The sequence below is a fragment of the Ahaetulla prasina genome, chromosome 4, assembly GCF_028640845.1.
Source record: "Ahaetulla prasina isolate Xishuangbanna chromosome 4, ASM2864084v1, whole genome shotgun sequence".
Taxonomy (NCBI): Eukaryota; Metazoa; Chordata; class Lepidosauria; order Squamata; family Colubridae; genus Ahaetulla; species Ahaetulla prasina.
This window is the reverse complement of record NC_080542.1, coordinates 107400617-107416281: the sequence shown is the minus strand read 5'-3', so window position 1 is coordinate 107416281 and position 15665 is coordinate 107400617. Positions and strand designations below refer to the sequence as shown.

General features: G+C 36.0%; 2 protein-coding genes across 2 annotated transcripts in view; one reads left to right on the top strand and one right to left on the bottom strand.

Annotated features, from left to right (window-relative positions):
• Positions 1-15665, top strand: part of LOC131197194 (histone deacetylase 5-like) — a 105653-nt gene that overhangs the window by 52700 nt on the left and 37288 nt on the right. Inside the window, exon 4 of the mRNA XM_058180938.1 lies at positions 9524-9657. Within this exon, the coding sequence (XP_058036921.1) occupies positions 9524-9657 (134 nt within the window). The remainder of the gene's footprint in view (positions 1-9523; positions 9658-15665) is intronic.
• Positions 4356-15665, bottom strand: part of TWIST1 (twist family bHLH transcription factor 1) — a 121156-nt gene continuing 109846 nt past the window's right edge. Inside the window, exon 3 of the transcript XR_009154901.1 lies at positions 4356-8566. The gene's annotated coding sequence lies outside the window, so the exon portion shown is untranslated. The remainder of the gene's footprint in view (positions 8567-15665) is intronic.

Below are 15665 nucleotides of genomic sequence, written 5' to 3'. Positions count from 1 at the left end.
TCTGTAGCTATGTTTCAGGCTCATAACTTTTACTATGATCACATCTATAGAAAATAAAATGCTGCTGGCAAATCTCTTGTACAAATTAATTTAAGTTTATAGTTTCCTATTCACATTTTTATGTTGCAAAAGTATTTTAAAAGTAGTTCTGTCTCTTAACAATATAATAAAGGAAAACTATTTGTGTGCCTATACATCAGTTCTTCCATGGAATGTTTTAAAGTCTTGGTGCCTTAATGTATGGATGGAAGACCAAAGTATTCTATGTAACATGCTTTGACTCAGCTGTGCCTAGCAGCCTTCTGCTTCACTCGCACAGCAGAGCGAAAGGCTAGCCCACCCATATAGGTTATTTCCTCCAGTCCATTGGGGCATCAGGAAAGAAACAGCAGCATCTTGCAGACCACTCCTGGAACTTCAATATCACACACATTCATTTGTTTTTAGGAAACATGCACAGGGAAGAATATTGCAACAGTGAAGTTGCTGGTATTTTAAGCAACTCATCATTTATTTTCATCATTATTACTTCTATGGAATGATAACAGGTCTATCTTACTATGATAACCAAAGCTTCAAATGATACGTAGGTATGTAAATTGCATGGATTAATCAAAGCATCTGCCAAGATTCAGTACTAATTTGAACACCAAAAATATTTTTTTAAAAAAGCCAAAATGTTTTTATCCCCGCACTGATTATAGCTCAGAGGAGCACAGGAAGAAGGAAACTCTAAATGAAACTAGAGGTGTAAATAATGTAAATCTTTATTTAGCAGAATACTTCCTCTCACCTCATGTCTTGCTTTCTGAGTGCATATCCTAGCATCCTTAAATAGTCCTTCCTCTGACTGTGTTTGAGGTTTTAGGAGTTATTAGCAGCAACTATGAAAAACCTATTAGCACTGAAAAGCCGAAATATGCCCTTTTAATTGGTAAAAATAAATTTATTGCTTGGAGAATATTATTTTGATGTCTCTTAAAAGCAGTTTATAAGGGACGTGGTGGCTCAGGGGCTAGGACATTGAGCTTGTCGATCGAAAGGTCGGCAGCTCAGCGGTTCGAATCCCCAGTGCTGCAGTTTAATGGTGTGAGCTCCGGTTACTTGTCCCAGCTTCTGCCAACCTAGCAGTTTCAAAAGCACATACAAATGCAAGTAGAAAAAATAGGGACTACCTTTGATGGGAAGCTAACAGCGTTCCGTGTGCTTTTGGCATTGAGTCATGCCAATCATATGACCACGGAAACATCTTTGGACAGCGCTGGCTCTTCGGTTTTGAAACGGAGGTGAGCACTGCCCCCTAGAATCAGCAATGACTAGCACGTATGTGCAAGGGGAACCTTTACCTTTACCTTTAAGAGCAGTTTACTTTTAAAATCTCATATTCCTACATTGGTTCTAGTAATTCATCCTTTAAAAGAGAAATCTTCTCTTTGAAAAGAATTACTGAAAAATCTTTTGACAATAACAATTTCAACAAATTGATCACATTTCCTGAACACCCAGTCAGTTGCACTTGTATCTTTGCTTTATGAAGTCCATGATGATTGATAACAGAAGGTTACTGCAATACCCTGTACTTGGAAAATTCAAAGTGGTAGAGCCAGATGTTACATCTGAATAACAATTATAGTTTTCTGGGTATCAAGAGGATTTATAATGTTAAGTCAGAATAGCTTCCCCGATCAAATTCCAATGAGCTATATTGGTTGGCAAGACTTCAGGTTTCCTTTGACACATTTTTGTAATAGAAAAGAAAGTTGCTCAAAATATAAGATTTGGAAATTACAATTAATCACAAGGCTTTGTGGGCCAAATTTCAGTTTCAACACAATTTCTTCAGTTTTGTTGAATTTCAGCCATTACTTCTGAAATAAAAATGAAAACAATTTAATTTCTGGCAGTTTATGCCATATGTCAGATGGATCCTGAGGGTCCAAACCAAAAGACAAAGTGACTAATTCCTCAAGGTGTGCTGTAATTCCTAAGAAAGGTAGCATGTTTCAGAGTCCCTCTGCTATCACAAAATGGAATTGATTAAACATGGTGGCTCACATCCAGAAGTTCTTGCAAACTACATTTAAGGGCCAATGCTAATCAGTGCCAAGAGAGTTTTTCCCCAAAGAGAAAATGTGTATCTGTTTTATGAATGAATAATGCTTTAGGATAGAGTTTGTTTGCATGCATAATTCATGCATAATTCATCATTGATGTCCTTTTGTTTTGTGAGTCAGGAAATTTAGGTACAAGGTTTCAACCAATTTCAAATGTTCAGCAGAATCCTATGACCAAATCAGATTAAGTCATATTTTATCACTTAATTAAATGATTTTCATGAAATCTGATAACATGAAGAAATTCCTTGCCTCTTTATCCTTTTCAGAAGATATCATTTTAGAATACAAGCTCATTTATGACTTCTGAGCTTGGGGATTGCAATATAGTGGCAATTTTGAAGGGTCATAAATAAATCTGTAGGAAGCAATACCAGGGCAATTGAGTTTTCTACTTTTGAAAAATATCTCTGATTAGAAATGTTCAGAAAAATCTGACCTGCAAGTAATCTTTATTTATAAAGTAAATAAATCTTTCTTAATACATATAGTTATAGAAGGAAAAAAAATGAACGTAACATAAATTATTGTGATGGATACTAGGATGCTATAATGTGGTAATAACTACAAAATAGGTTAGTTATGGCCAGCTGAGAAATTTTGTGAGCATTTCCAAAATACATAACTATGTAAGCATCTCCATCTTGAGAAATACTGCTTGAAATCTTGCAGATTACCAGCAGGTTAGGATAGCTCAAGGAACTCAACCTTTCCAGACCTATTTTGAGAACATGATTGTCAGTTGTCTCATAAAACATCTGCCTCAGAAGGATTTTTTATTTTTATCTTATTTTGTGCCTTTGAGTCAGTCTTGATTCTTGGCCACTGCTGAAGCTCTTGGCAAGTCCTAAAGTTTTCCTGGCAACATTTTCAGAAGTGGTTTGTCATTACCTCCTTCTAAGCCTGACAGAGAGAGAGAGAGAGAGAGAGAGAGAGAGAGAGAGAGAGAGAGAGAGAGAGAGAGAGACTAGCCCAGAGTCACACAGCTGGCTTTGTGCCAAAAACAGAACTCAGTTTTCTGGTTTCTATCCTGGGTCTTTAACCACCAGAAGCTGGTTCTGCTGGTGCAATTCACAAAAGATCCATATCTATAAAAAAAGGAATGAAACCCTTTGGTGTAGTCATCTACCACTTTAATTTCTTAGGCTGTCTTAGAGCTGATGGTGAAGCCCAGAGAAATATAGAGAATGGCAGATCATGTCTGATCCTGATGCTTTGCAGCGTGCTAACTTCCTATTCATTTTCTTTAATTAAAAGAATGTCAAAGTAAAATAGTTGGGTAACAAAATCCTTTTACTGACACCAAACAACATGATCTTATTTGGTAGGTGCATTTTTGCCATAAGAACTAAGTTTGGGACTAGATGATAGATCCTTACCCTTATTCAGTATAAAGTAGCTATTAATATATAATAATTATTTTCAAACATATATGCAATTCGAGGCATTGAAAAATAAAGCCTGTGGCAAATTGCTGAGATTCTAATGTTGCCATTTTTATCTATTTATTTTTCTATTTTATTTATATGACCAATTTATAGTTCTTCATGTTTTAAAGTATCATGATACAACTGAAGTAAAGTGATTTATATTACAATTAACATAAATAATATAAAAATGATTAAGCATTCTCAATCCTACATCTTTAAATATGAGTGAGATTAAATAGAATGATTTGCCTCCAAATAAACACTTAGGCTGATTATATGTTCACCTGGTTCATTTTTATAAGTACTTGAATCAATTGGTTATTGCACATTTAGAAGACAATCATGGATGCTACTGTATACTATTAGTTAACTATAAGATCAGTCAAGTTTGGTTAATGAGGTATTGCCATGGTTTAAACAGATTCTAATTAAGCAATTATAGATTAATTCTTGCCAACAATTATTGTGAGATCAACACCCACATAATGAAAAGTCTAATTATTTAAAAGGTTATTTCATGAAAAGTAAATATTAAAACTATTCCTATTTATTTAACACACAATTACAATCTAACCCAATAAAAAGTCATACAGTAGAATTTTTTTCCTAATGACTTTTTAAGGTAATGATTCTTTACTACTTTATTATTTTTAAAAAATTAAATGGTTTGAAAATCCTAGCCATTGCCTAGAAGAAAATTACCTTTTATAATGACATGTTTAAATTAAAATCTGCAGAAATTTTTTTCAAAGAAATATTTTTATATGACATTCTTGTGATGGTATTTGTTTTCACGTTATTCCATTATCCTATTCAGGTATTGTAACACTTGAACTTTGATTAAGTTTCATTTCACCAGTGTAATTTAAATGATACGTTTTAATATAAATGTACAGGAAAGAAGATTTCTATATACAAATGAATGTGTATTGATTTCTTAGCAGGCTATCATCTTGCAGTACTGTGGTGAGTATTTGGATTTGGAGTATCTGAGTAGGATTATTAAATAATTACAAGTATTACAAATATTCTGATTCTTTTTTCCATGGACTATTTGCTGAAGATCCTTCGTTTCTCTACATCTGCTAAATTTTGGAAATTTGAGTTGCGAAAGATTAAGTATTGGGTAGGTGAAGGATGGTAATTGTTCTTTAGGTCCTTCATTATTTTTTCCCAGTTGCTAGCAGCTCATTGGAGACAACCTAATTGCCAGGTTTCAAGGTGTTATAACTGCAACCATGAGCAGTTATCAAGGCCTATCATTCCAGTTTATGGGAAGTGGTTGTTGAGTTGATAGCCTGAAATGGAAGACATCTCCTTCAGAGATAGCTAGCTGTCCCAATGCAGTCTGGCTTACCTTGGGTAAGTGTGCTCTGGTTTACCTTGGACTTGGCAATGCTTGTTCTTCCAGCCCACCCGGAAGTATATATCATGGTATCAAAGGAATATGGAGTGGAAAGCCAGGGCCAGTGGAAGGAGTTCAAAGTCAGTGAAATGAGAACCAGGACTAGCTGCTTTCTTCAGGGCACTTTGCACAAATGAGTTCAGTGTGCTATTGTGCACCTGGAAGATATGCACCAAACTGGCTGGGATCTGGGACTTCCATAAGATATTCAGTGTATAAAGCTGATTATATTTTCTGTCTGTCAATATAATTTTAGTCTATTGTGAAGTATTGACCAAACCACTTGTTGACTAATTCAGGTAATACCCTTGCATGTCACTTTGAATTCTACAAGGAAGATAAGCAATGAGAAAATGTAATAAATAAATTGGTAATAATAAATAGAGGAGAAATAGCACCATTTTTTTCAATGCTCACAGCCTGATTCTAGAAGAGTGAACTATTATTTTATTCTTGTATGGATGTATTTATTTAGGACACCAAGCTTGATGACTCAGGAAGTTGTATTTTTTTAAAAATGACCCGGTTAATTTTAGATGCTATTGTTGGAAGCATATCAATGAAAATTAATCAAGAGGTCATAAAAGAACCACAAGGATAAAGTGCAGAACACTGGTGGGTGGGAAAACTCTTGGCAACAGCCACTACAAAGGCTTTAATGAGAGGAAAATACATTCTTAAGCAAATTAAAGAGAAGTGGGATGATTAAATGGTAAATAATGGTTATGTACTCTCTAAAAGACAGAACAATAGAACATCTGAAAAGTAATATATTGTCTATTTGCTTTGTATATCAGTTTGTTTCTGAGAAACTCAATTTATCCTTTTGGCAAAAATAAATAGATCTCAATGGACCTTCAGTAGTAAAAATTGGTAGTTGGATTTATGGGCAAAAGGATCTTGTCCACTTCCTTAGGCATTACTGAATCAAATGCAATTCAGAAATCATCACAAGACAACTCTTTAGGACTTACCCAATCATGGTCCAACTCCAAGCAAATCTGAGTAACTTTATCTGCCACATGAATATTTCTCATTAGAACCCTGGAGATGAGGTGCAAGCCACGGCAATAAAGAGTGGGTCATCCTAAAGATTATCGGCAAATGGAATAAGAATGTATGAACCAATGTTTCATGACCCTCACCACCATATTATGTGCCCAAATATGTTCAATGTAATTTGCTCTTTGCCTTTCTCAATTGTGCTCTGGATGTCATTTCTGGCACTTCATTTCCCAGAACTCATTAGAAAACCAGGGAGCATATGGAATTGATGCATAGAGAAAGCTGCAGAAGAGCAATCTACTCAAGGTCTCCATCATATGTTTATTCCAGGCTGCAGCCAAGGCCTTGGCCAAAGTGCCTCACTGGTCCTCAGAAAAAACTGAAGTCCCTCTGGAATCCAACCACATCCATGAGGTCCCTAACTCCCGTGCCTTGGCCCACTACTGGGCCTTGAGTGGATTGGAACCAGGCTGCAGAAGTAGTGGGCGAGCACATGTATCCACGCATCCCCAGTGGCACAAGGAGTGGGGAACGTGTGCACATGCTCCATTTGTGTGAGCAGTAGGTGCACGTGTCCACCACTTGCGTGCGTGCATGTGTGCTTGCCTACTACTCATACTACTCACCTCTCCCCCCAAATCCTCAAAACTGGAAAGATTGGGCAACTCTGGCCTAGGACAGGACAGGACAGACTGCAGAAGTGGCTGCCCAGAGAATTAGACAGAATCAAAGAGGGAGCTATCCAGCGGTGAAATGCACTTACTTCACTACTGGTTCAGCAATGTGAGCACACATGCTTTTTCTGCGCATGCACAGAGCCTTCTGCGCATAGGCAGAGGGTCAAAAATGGGACATAATGATGTCCCGGCGGGAGGGTGGAGCCTCCCGCTGCTGGCACTATTGGTTCACACGAGCCAGATAGATAGATCCAGCCGGATTTCACCGCTGGAGCTATTTCAAAAAAACAGATCACATTGCAACTGTCCCAAGATAAGAATCAGTTCTAGTCTGTGACTTCCTGAATAAATAGGACCTTCTATCATTTGGGACAGATCCATCCAGAATCCATGAATTCCTGATCTCACTTACTCAACATCACCTGGTGACAAGTTAAAGTTCCCAAAGATTATCAATTTCAGCCCTAAGAGTCCACTGCTAACCATGCAATGAAATAAATCAGCTCAAGTAGGGATAATGCTGGGCAGCAGGGATATATCTTATATAGGATATAATTAACTTTCATCAGAGTACGTACTGAACTCCAAACTAGTACGCTGACCTCACGTAATTGTTGAACAGGAGAAGAGAAAGCATCAAACTGTGGCACTGAAGTGGATTTAGATAATCTACTTCCTCCAGAGTTCTCATCAGCTTCACAACTGAGTTATCCCTGAGTTATCTCTGATGTATTTTATAGGAAGACTTTGCTTCAGTGCAAATATTTTAAAATAGCTCAGTCAAGTAAATGGAACTCCATTTTGTGAAGAAACAGTTGGAACTGAATTGACAAATGTTGGTGGCCACCAAGTTGTTGGTTCTAAAAAATTGTCTATTTAAGGCTCAACAAAAATCTTGATTTTTTTCATTAAAAAAAAGACTTTCCATTCCAAAATTTCCCCTGAATGGTTGCAGTTCACAGAAAATGCCACACAAGTATAAATCTTTCATACCACAGGAAAAAAAAAGCCTCCTTTATAGCACATTCTGCCCAAAATGGAAATGGCTTGAGAAACCATGGTCACAACTGGCACAATAGTCCATGGTAACTTTTGGAAAGCCTGTGCCAAGATCTGTAGCTGGATTCTTGAGGTTTTATGTGATTCAGAAGGTGAAATCTAAAGGAATGCTCTTTCCGATTTCCATACCTTTTCTAAACCCAACTGGAGTATGTTTTGGAAAGTTTATTATTCTGTGATAGAAAAGAACAGGGCCTCTTCTCTAAAGCTAGTGCCCCAATAGTTGGTTTTGCTTTGACTTTTCTTTTTTCCTTAATTATTTCTAGAATTTTGGTTTCACTGTTCTGATGTTTGATCACTGCAGGGGATTTCCTTTAGGAAATTAACTTCTCTTGAAAATTCTTGGAATACGCAAGATCCAAATTTGTACTAAGTTTTTCCATAATTCAGCTGCCATGGTGCTGTTTGCTAAAACATTGGCATTCCCTACAACAAAGTCACCTGGATAATTGTGTATAATTAGGTTGACAAAGTGTAATGATATTTTGTTGGCTATAAGCATTAGTAACAGTTTTTGTAGATATACAAGTATGTTTTCCCTATTGAGAAATTGGACCGCTAAGAGGTATGAGCATTGTCCTGGATTTTTTCTGAAATGGAGTTTTCCAGAATTATGGTATTCCAGTTCCTGACTAGACCAGTTGCCAGGACTATGTGAAAATAGTTTCTCTGAGTGTAACCAGAGTGTATTTTCTCCATCACTGATTATGCTTAGACCATTTCTGAAGAACAAGGGCTTCCTCTTCTGATGCTATGACTTCCAGTAGACATGAATGCTGGCAGCTCTCCTTGTAAAATTAACATCTGGCATCATCTTCTGAGTTAACAGTCAATATTCCATGCTGATATTTCCTGTAAGCCTCAAGGAGAGTGCTTCTGCAAAAAAACAAAAAGCAAAAGAAAGAAAAAAAGAAAGATCTGTGACTTGCTGCTGAGGAATTCTTAACACTTTTCACAGAAGAAATTTCTGTTGGATGTTGCTGAGTACCTATTCATTTTTTAAAAATATTCTTTTTACTCATCTGCTACAAATATACTTTCTTTATCTCTTTTTCATTAATGTCATTAGAACAATTATGTCAGATAATGTACAGAATATACCTCTGAAGAATTTCACAGGGTTCTATGCTATGGGCTAATTGCAAGAGTGTGGTTAGCCCCTTTATTGTACAGCAAATTCTTGTGGCACAAAAGCATAAAATGTTTTGGCTTTAGTGCTATGCATTTACTTGGATTAAGGCAATCCTTTGCTGTAGATATGCCCAAAATTATACTGTAAGTTTTTTGAGTGCATGAATCTTTAGATAGTTCTCATTACTTGTTGGGATTCCATTCCAACTTAACCACCACAGATAACAAAACAATGGGTAATAAGACCTTGAAAAAAAGGTCTTATGGATACATAAATGCATACATACCATATACGTATGCATATAATTCCTTCCAAATTCCCAAAAGTCCAGAATCACATGCTTAAAACTACAGATATGAAGGACTTTATTGCAGATAGCAAGATATTGTTTGATATTGATTGAAAACAATATTTTACAAACCATGAATTGATTGCTAATAAAACTAGTTAATAAGGGTCATTTCTGTCAATATCTGTCCCCAATTTCATGAAGTTTTCTTTAGTTAAAAAAAGCTTCTGTTTTTCTACATTATTTTCATGGTATTCGTAGATGGGTTAGTGGTTCTGAATCCAAATTATTGTTTAAAAATGAAGGTGGTATCACTTTAATTTTTTATGTTTCCAATACATCCTAATATGCAGTGATTATTTAATACAGATATTTCTAATATATTGATTTGTACATTTTATTGAAATGGCAGGTTTTGGTCACCTCATCAAACAGTTGTTGACACTGGCAGGTGGTCGCATGGTGCTAGCCCTGGAAGGAGGACATGATCTTACTGCCATCTGTGATGCATCAGAAGCTTGTCTAAATGTTTTACTGGGAAACGAGGTAACCAGCATATTCAAAGTTAATAAAACAATGTAAAATTCCTGGATATTTGTCATACTATACTGAATTTATAACCTATTATAGAAATAGGGGTAAAGGTCAGTAGAATTACTTTGCCTTTGTAAGTACTTATAAAAACCGTTTGTGGGGAAATTTAATATGGTGATAGTGGAAAACCTGTTTCATCAGCTATTCATAAAATGGAAAGTCTAAGTATTTTTTTGAAAAATGATGCTTGTTTTTAACAGAAGTCATTGCTGCCTACATGGATCCAGCCCAACTGACAAAGATTAAGCAGTGTGTTATCCATCCCTAAGACATTTTTTTAGACATCTGATGTTCCAGTGATTAATTTCCTTTATTTAAAGGAAGATATGCCAAATTATTGCAGTTGAGAATTTCATTCATTAGTGAGTAATGAATTAGCTACTTAGCTATTTACCCCATAGTCAGCTAAAAAGCTGATTTCAGCCTGTAGGATCAATAACAAAGTGCCAAAAGATAGGACTAAGTCCCAGTTTTCATAATTTGGAGATACAATTCTTTATAGGCTATTAATGTGGCAATTAGGACCTTTTTTGGGGGAAGCTCCATTTTCCAAATTGCATAAACATTGCACTCACTTTCATTAAAAAAAAAACACAAACCTGGCAAGGCCAGCACTGACTTCTCTTGATGGCACATGCAACTGAACTCAAATTAGAAAGGTCAGAAAGGCACTCTGCAGTTTGTCAAATGTATTTATTCATGTGCTGAGGATTAGAATTCATAAACATGAATGCAGCAGGCTTTGAAATACTTTTGTATTGCTATTGTTGTTCTTGGCTTCTCTGTCCATGCCACAGTATGCTATTCCATCTACACAACTTTTCAGTAGATGCACACACACAAACACACACACACACACACACACACACACACACACACACACATGCAGATATATAGATATACATATGAAATAAGCCACTGTAAGCAAAACAGTTACTTCCAACTTTCACAATGAGCAAATCACGCTTGAAGATACAGACTAATTATAAAAAGAAGTGCTTCACAATAATTTGCTTTTTAATCTTTGAAAGAAAATATCCCAGAAAAACAAAACATACACTTACAAAAAATAATCAGTTGAGAAGCTATGTTGTGCTCTACTTAGCTACTTCTATTTATTTTATGCAATAATGAAAGGTGGCTTATAATTTAAACATTTAAGGATATAATTATACAAATATAATCTTATTTGTATTATTTATTACATTTATATGGTATCTGATTCAAGAGTGAAATCTACTTACCTTCCTTACCGGTTCGGAAGTGCATGCGCCACATGCACTTGCTTCAATTGCGTGTGTGTGTGTCACATGCACACACAGACCTTCTGCGCATGCGCAAAAGATTCTGCGCATATGCAGAAGGTAAAAAACAGGAAGTTTTTTAAGACCAGGAAGTAATGACACCCGGGCAGATCCACCGGGGTGGATCGCCAAACCACCGGGCACAATTGCTATTGGATCACGTGATCTAGTCCGAACTGGGAGCATTTCACCCCTGATCTGATTCCAGCTGACTCTGAGTAGTTTACCAATGATTTAAACATGAAAAACATGGCAATAATAACAAGAAGTAAAACAGTGTGGATATTGCAAAATGAAAATTGGGTAGAAACAAAAAAAAAACCTTCAAAGGATAAAAAATTAAAATTACAGGTAGTTGTCAACTTACAACTATTCACCAAAGATATAATAGCATTGAAAAATGTGATTTATGGCAATCATTGCACTTATGACTGTCACCACATCCCCATGATCATGTGATTAAAATTTGGGTGCTTGACAAACAATTAATTGTAAAATGGTTGTAGCATCCTGCAGTCATATGATAATACTTTAGGACCTTTCCAACTGATATCAGGCAAGCAACATCAATGGGGAAAGTCAGATTCACTTAACAACCACCTGATTCAGTTAACAACTGTGGTGATTTACTTAATAACCATAGCATGAAACCAATCATGAAATTGAGCGTAATTTATTTAACTACCTAGTACCGTGTTTCCCCAAAAATAAGACCCTGTCTTATATTTTTTTGAACCCTGAAATAAGCACTTGGCCTTATTGCCACACTCTCAAAAGCCCGATTGGGCTTATTATCAGGGGATGTCTTATTTTGGGGAAAACAGGATATTAGAATTAGCATTTATATATACTTTCACACTGCTTTACAGCCTTTTCTAAGCAGTTTACAAAGTCAGCATCTTGCCCCCAACAATCTGGGTCCTCAGCTTAGCAATAGAAATTCTAGTTCCAGCTGTGGTCATTAAGTCAAGGTATACCTATAGTAGAATATGAGGCCTATCACTGCATAATTTACAAATTAATTGAATGAATTTTTAACTGTGCTGCACTTAGTTATAAGTTAAATCATGGAAAACAATGCAACCAGCTTTTCTTGATTGTCAGAGTTTTTGCACTTCAGATAACCCTTTCATAAACATTGTAAACTCACGGTTTCTAGCATAAGCAGATTTAAAACTTTCTCTGTTACATGAAAGTGCTCTCTCAACCTTCTGCTTCAGGCCACTCATAGGATCTCAGAACTATTTGCTTATGAAATTCATCATGCTATAAAATAGTATTAGCTTCCAGTTCATCTCTGACTGTTCTGGTTTGATGGATACCCTTTGAGTTGGTGTAGCCAAACCAGTATCAGTTGTGTATTGTTTTTATTCATCCATTTAACATAATTTATGATCTTGTATTATTACTTGATTACCATATGCTACCCATACATAGTGTAGTCCTTGCACACTCATTTGGATTAGCTCTTCTAAAATTTCATGAAAGCAAGCAACAAAACAATCTATTTCTAAATTCTTTTTGTTTGATCAGTAGAAAAGACACAACAAGAACCAATTCTGCTGCCCTGGAATATTATGCCTCAGTTATAATGCATTTAACTTGGAAGGGAGTCCCATTAATTTCAATGTATTTGATTTCCAAGTATGTGTGCTTTGGACTACAGCCCAAATTTGGAAATTATACAGAAACCTAACTTGGATCTAAATCACACTTACTTACATTCCTATGAAGCCAGTGGGACCAACTTCTAAATGTAAACTTGTAAGGTTACAGTATTACACTGAGAATCAGTTTGCTTTTTCCCAAGAGTATTTATGTCAGTTTATCATCACTTTTTAAAGCTAGAAAGGAGATAGATTGAGTCTGTATGGATGTCCAAAATCCCAGGTTTTCAGAGGTTTATTTGAAGTAGGAGAAGGACAACATCCATGGGTGCTGACTCCATTCCTGACCATGTTAAGTGAAAAAGTCCAAGGTGAAATTGTTCATTGGTTTGATAAACTATGCTTAGAATATTGTCATGGTGTGGAATCCTGTGAAGATATTTCCAGTTGAAAGAATGCCATTCCAAATGTATAAAGGATCTCACTTCATATATTAACATCTGATGTGGAAACGTCAGGAGTAAAGCTGATTTGAACAGGGATTCTGGAGTACAGTAAAAGCAGACCTCGACCTCCTTTACTACTTCAATTATATGACTGCTCAGGAGAACTAGGGTGAAACCAAATTTGGCAGCAACTAGTGGTTGTTTCTCTTTAAAATCTCTTTCTAAACTTCCCTAGGGAGCCACTAAGAGGGATATTCTTTTGAGAAGTGTGAAAAGATTAAGCAGTTAGCTCCCTTCTAAAATCTGAAGTAAAAATACTGAATCCTTAATTGAGGTATTTGGAATAAGGAAGATTAAGCTACTTCAAGATATTCATGACACACTCAGTTGGTGATTTGAAAGCAACTATCAAAACAAAGAAACCTGTTGTTCCAACTAATAGAACTGCAAAGGATAAATTGTTTAGATCACTAATTGCTTGAGATAATAGCATGAGATCAGTATTTTAAAGGCAAGGATTTTTTTTCTAATAATCTCTTACTTATTTTACCAGAAATTATAACTGAAGGAAAGCTCTTTGTGATTAAGAAATACATAGCACTTGACTTGAACGGAACTTTTGCTAAAGAAAGCTGCAGTTAGGTTGACTTTTAAATTCTCATCCTAAAGCTGATACTTGGGGCCAATCCTGCCTTTAGATAAAATGAGACAAGCCACCTCTGAGAGCTGATTTGGGATGTCATGCAATTGAAAGAGCAGAACATGTGACAGTTATTAAATTTATTTTTGTGTTTTTCCTGCTAAAGAAAAGTAGAACATGAAATTTTCTCCCTCAGGTGCCAGAATAACTTGATTGCTTTTAGTCTTTTGAACCTTGACTTGGGGAGACAGGAAGGAAACACCTGCTGCCCAGAGGCTGCAGAATGCTGACCATGGTGAGACTCTAACTTTGCATCTTCAAGTTACTGAATAAAGGCAGTGGAAGTGACACTGGAAAATATCCTTTTAAAGGAATAGATTTAATCCATCCAATTGAGACTTATATCTTCGTAGAATTGAGAATGCATCAAATATCAACACACAGGGTACATGTGAGTGCAAGATCTCAAATCTCAGAGCAGGAATAAGAATTTTTTGAAACATTGGAACAGAAAAGTGCTGAGTCATGAACAAACGGACCCGTTCTTTACAAAGTATTTTCTTCCCTCTCAAATTTCCCATTTTTATATAAAACTGAGCAACTGCATGATTGTGAGCTCACATTTCTTTATAAAGGCTCAGTAAACCTTGGCTCCCTTCACCCAGTGTGCTTATAGATGCCATTTCTTTGAAAATGACTTTTCTCATACAGTACATACCCAAATTTAAAAGCAAAAAAACATAGGAGAGGCCAAATGGGTTAGCTTCAACTGTTTAAAAAATATCTCTTGGTGTATCTTTTCAAGCATATCTGTCAACTGGTTCTGCTGCTCCTGCACTGACCTTAGTCAGTTGTTTATGTAAAATTATTTTATAAAGATGTATTTCCACTCTTTCAGTTTTTGTGCTCTTTGGCTCCAGCACTAATAGAATGCCAAGAAGCGTAGGAGTGAAGGTGATGTTGCAATGTCTGTCAGCTATAGATTCCTTTTGTTCACTGCTAGGTCTCATGATATTTTCCACCCTCTTGTCTATTTAGTTTAATGATTTTTAAAAATGGATCATTGCCACCAGAAATTATTCTCTGAAATACAGATTCTCTCCCTCTCAGAGAAAACATGATTTGTTACAATCCCTGGTGTTTTATTTTTTTTACAAAAAAACCCTACAAGAATGCATCTGGGTCACAAAAGCGGAGAGTATAATGATTCTCTGGATTCTGATGAAGTTTTACTGAGATGGTGGAGAAGCTGACAGAGGAACTGAGGCCAAAATTCTAAAATCAATTGTTAGCTATTTGCCAAAGCTGTTAAGGTGACACAAAGGAAGAATGATTAAATATATGACAATAATTATATTATTATTTACTATATTTGCTCAGGTTCAATTTGCATTTCCATTAAGTTATAAATTGTATCTATTATACAGTAAAAGTAAAGGTTCCCCTTGCACATATATGCTAGTCATTCCTGACTCTAGGGGGTGGTGCTTATCTCCATTTTAAAGCCGAAGAGCCAGCTCTGTGCAAAGATGTCTCTGTGGTCATGTGGCTGGCATGACTAAATGCCAAAGGTGCACAGAATGCTATTACTTTCCCACCAAAGGTGGTCCTTATTTTCTACTTGCATTTTTTACGTGCTTTCGAACTGCTAGGTTGGCAGAAGCTGGGACAAGTAATGGGAGCTCACCCCATTACGCGGCACTAGGGATTTGAACCGTTGAACTACCAATCTTTCAATTGACAAATTCAGTGTCTTAGCCTCTGAGCCACCACATCCCTTTTTAATATTTTTAATATTAATAATAATTAATATTTAATAATATTTTAATATTAATATTATTAGAACCACCAGTATGCATATATGATCCATAGTAACATTAGTTTCCCAAGCTGGATTTGCATTCCTGATGCTTTAGGAACTAACTTTATTAGCCTTTTGGTGAAGAGTTATCAACAATATGTC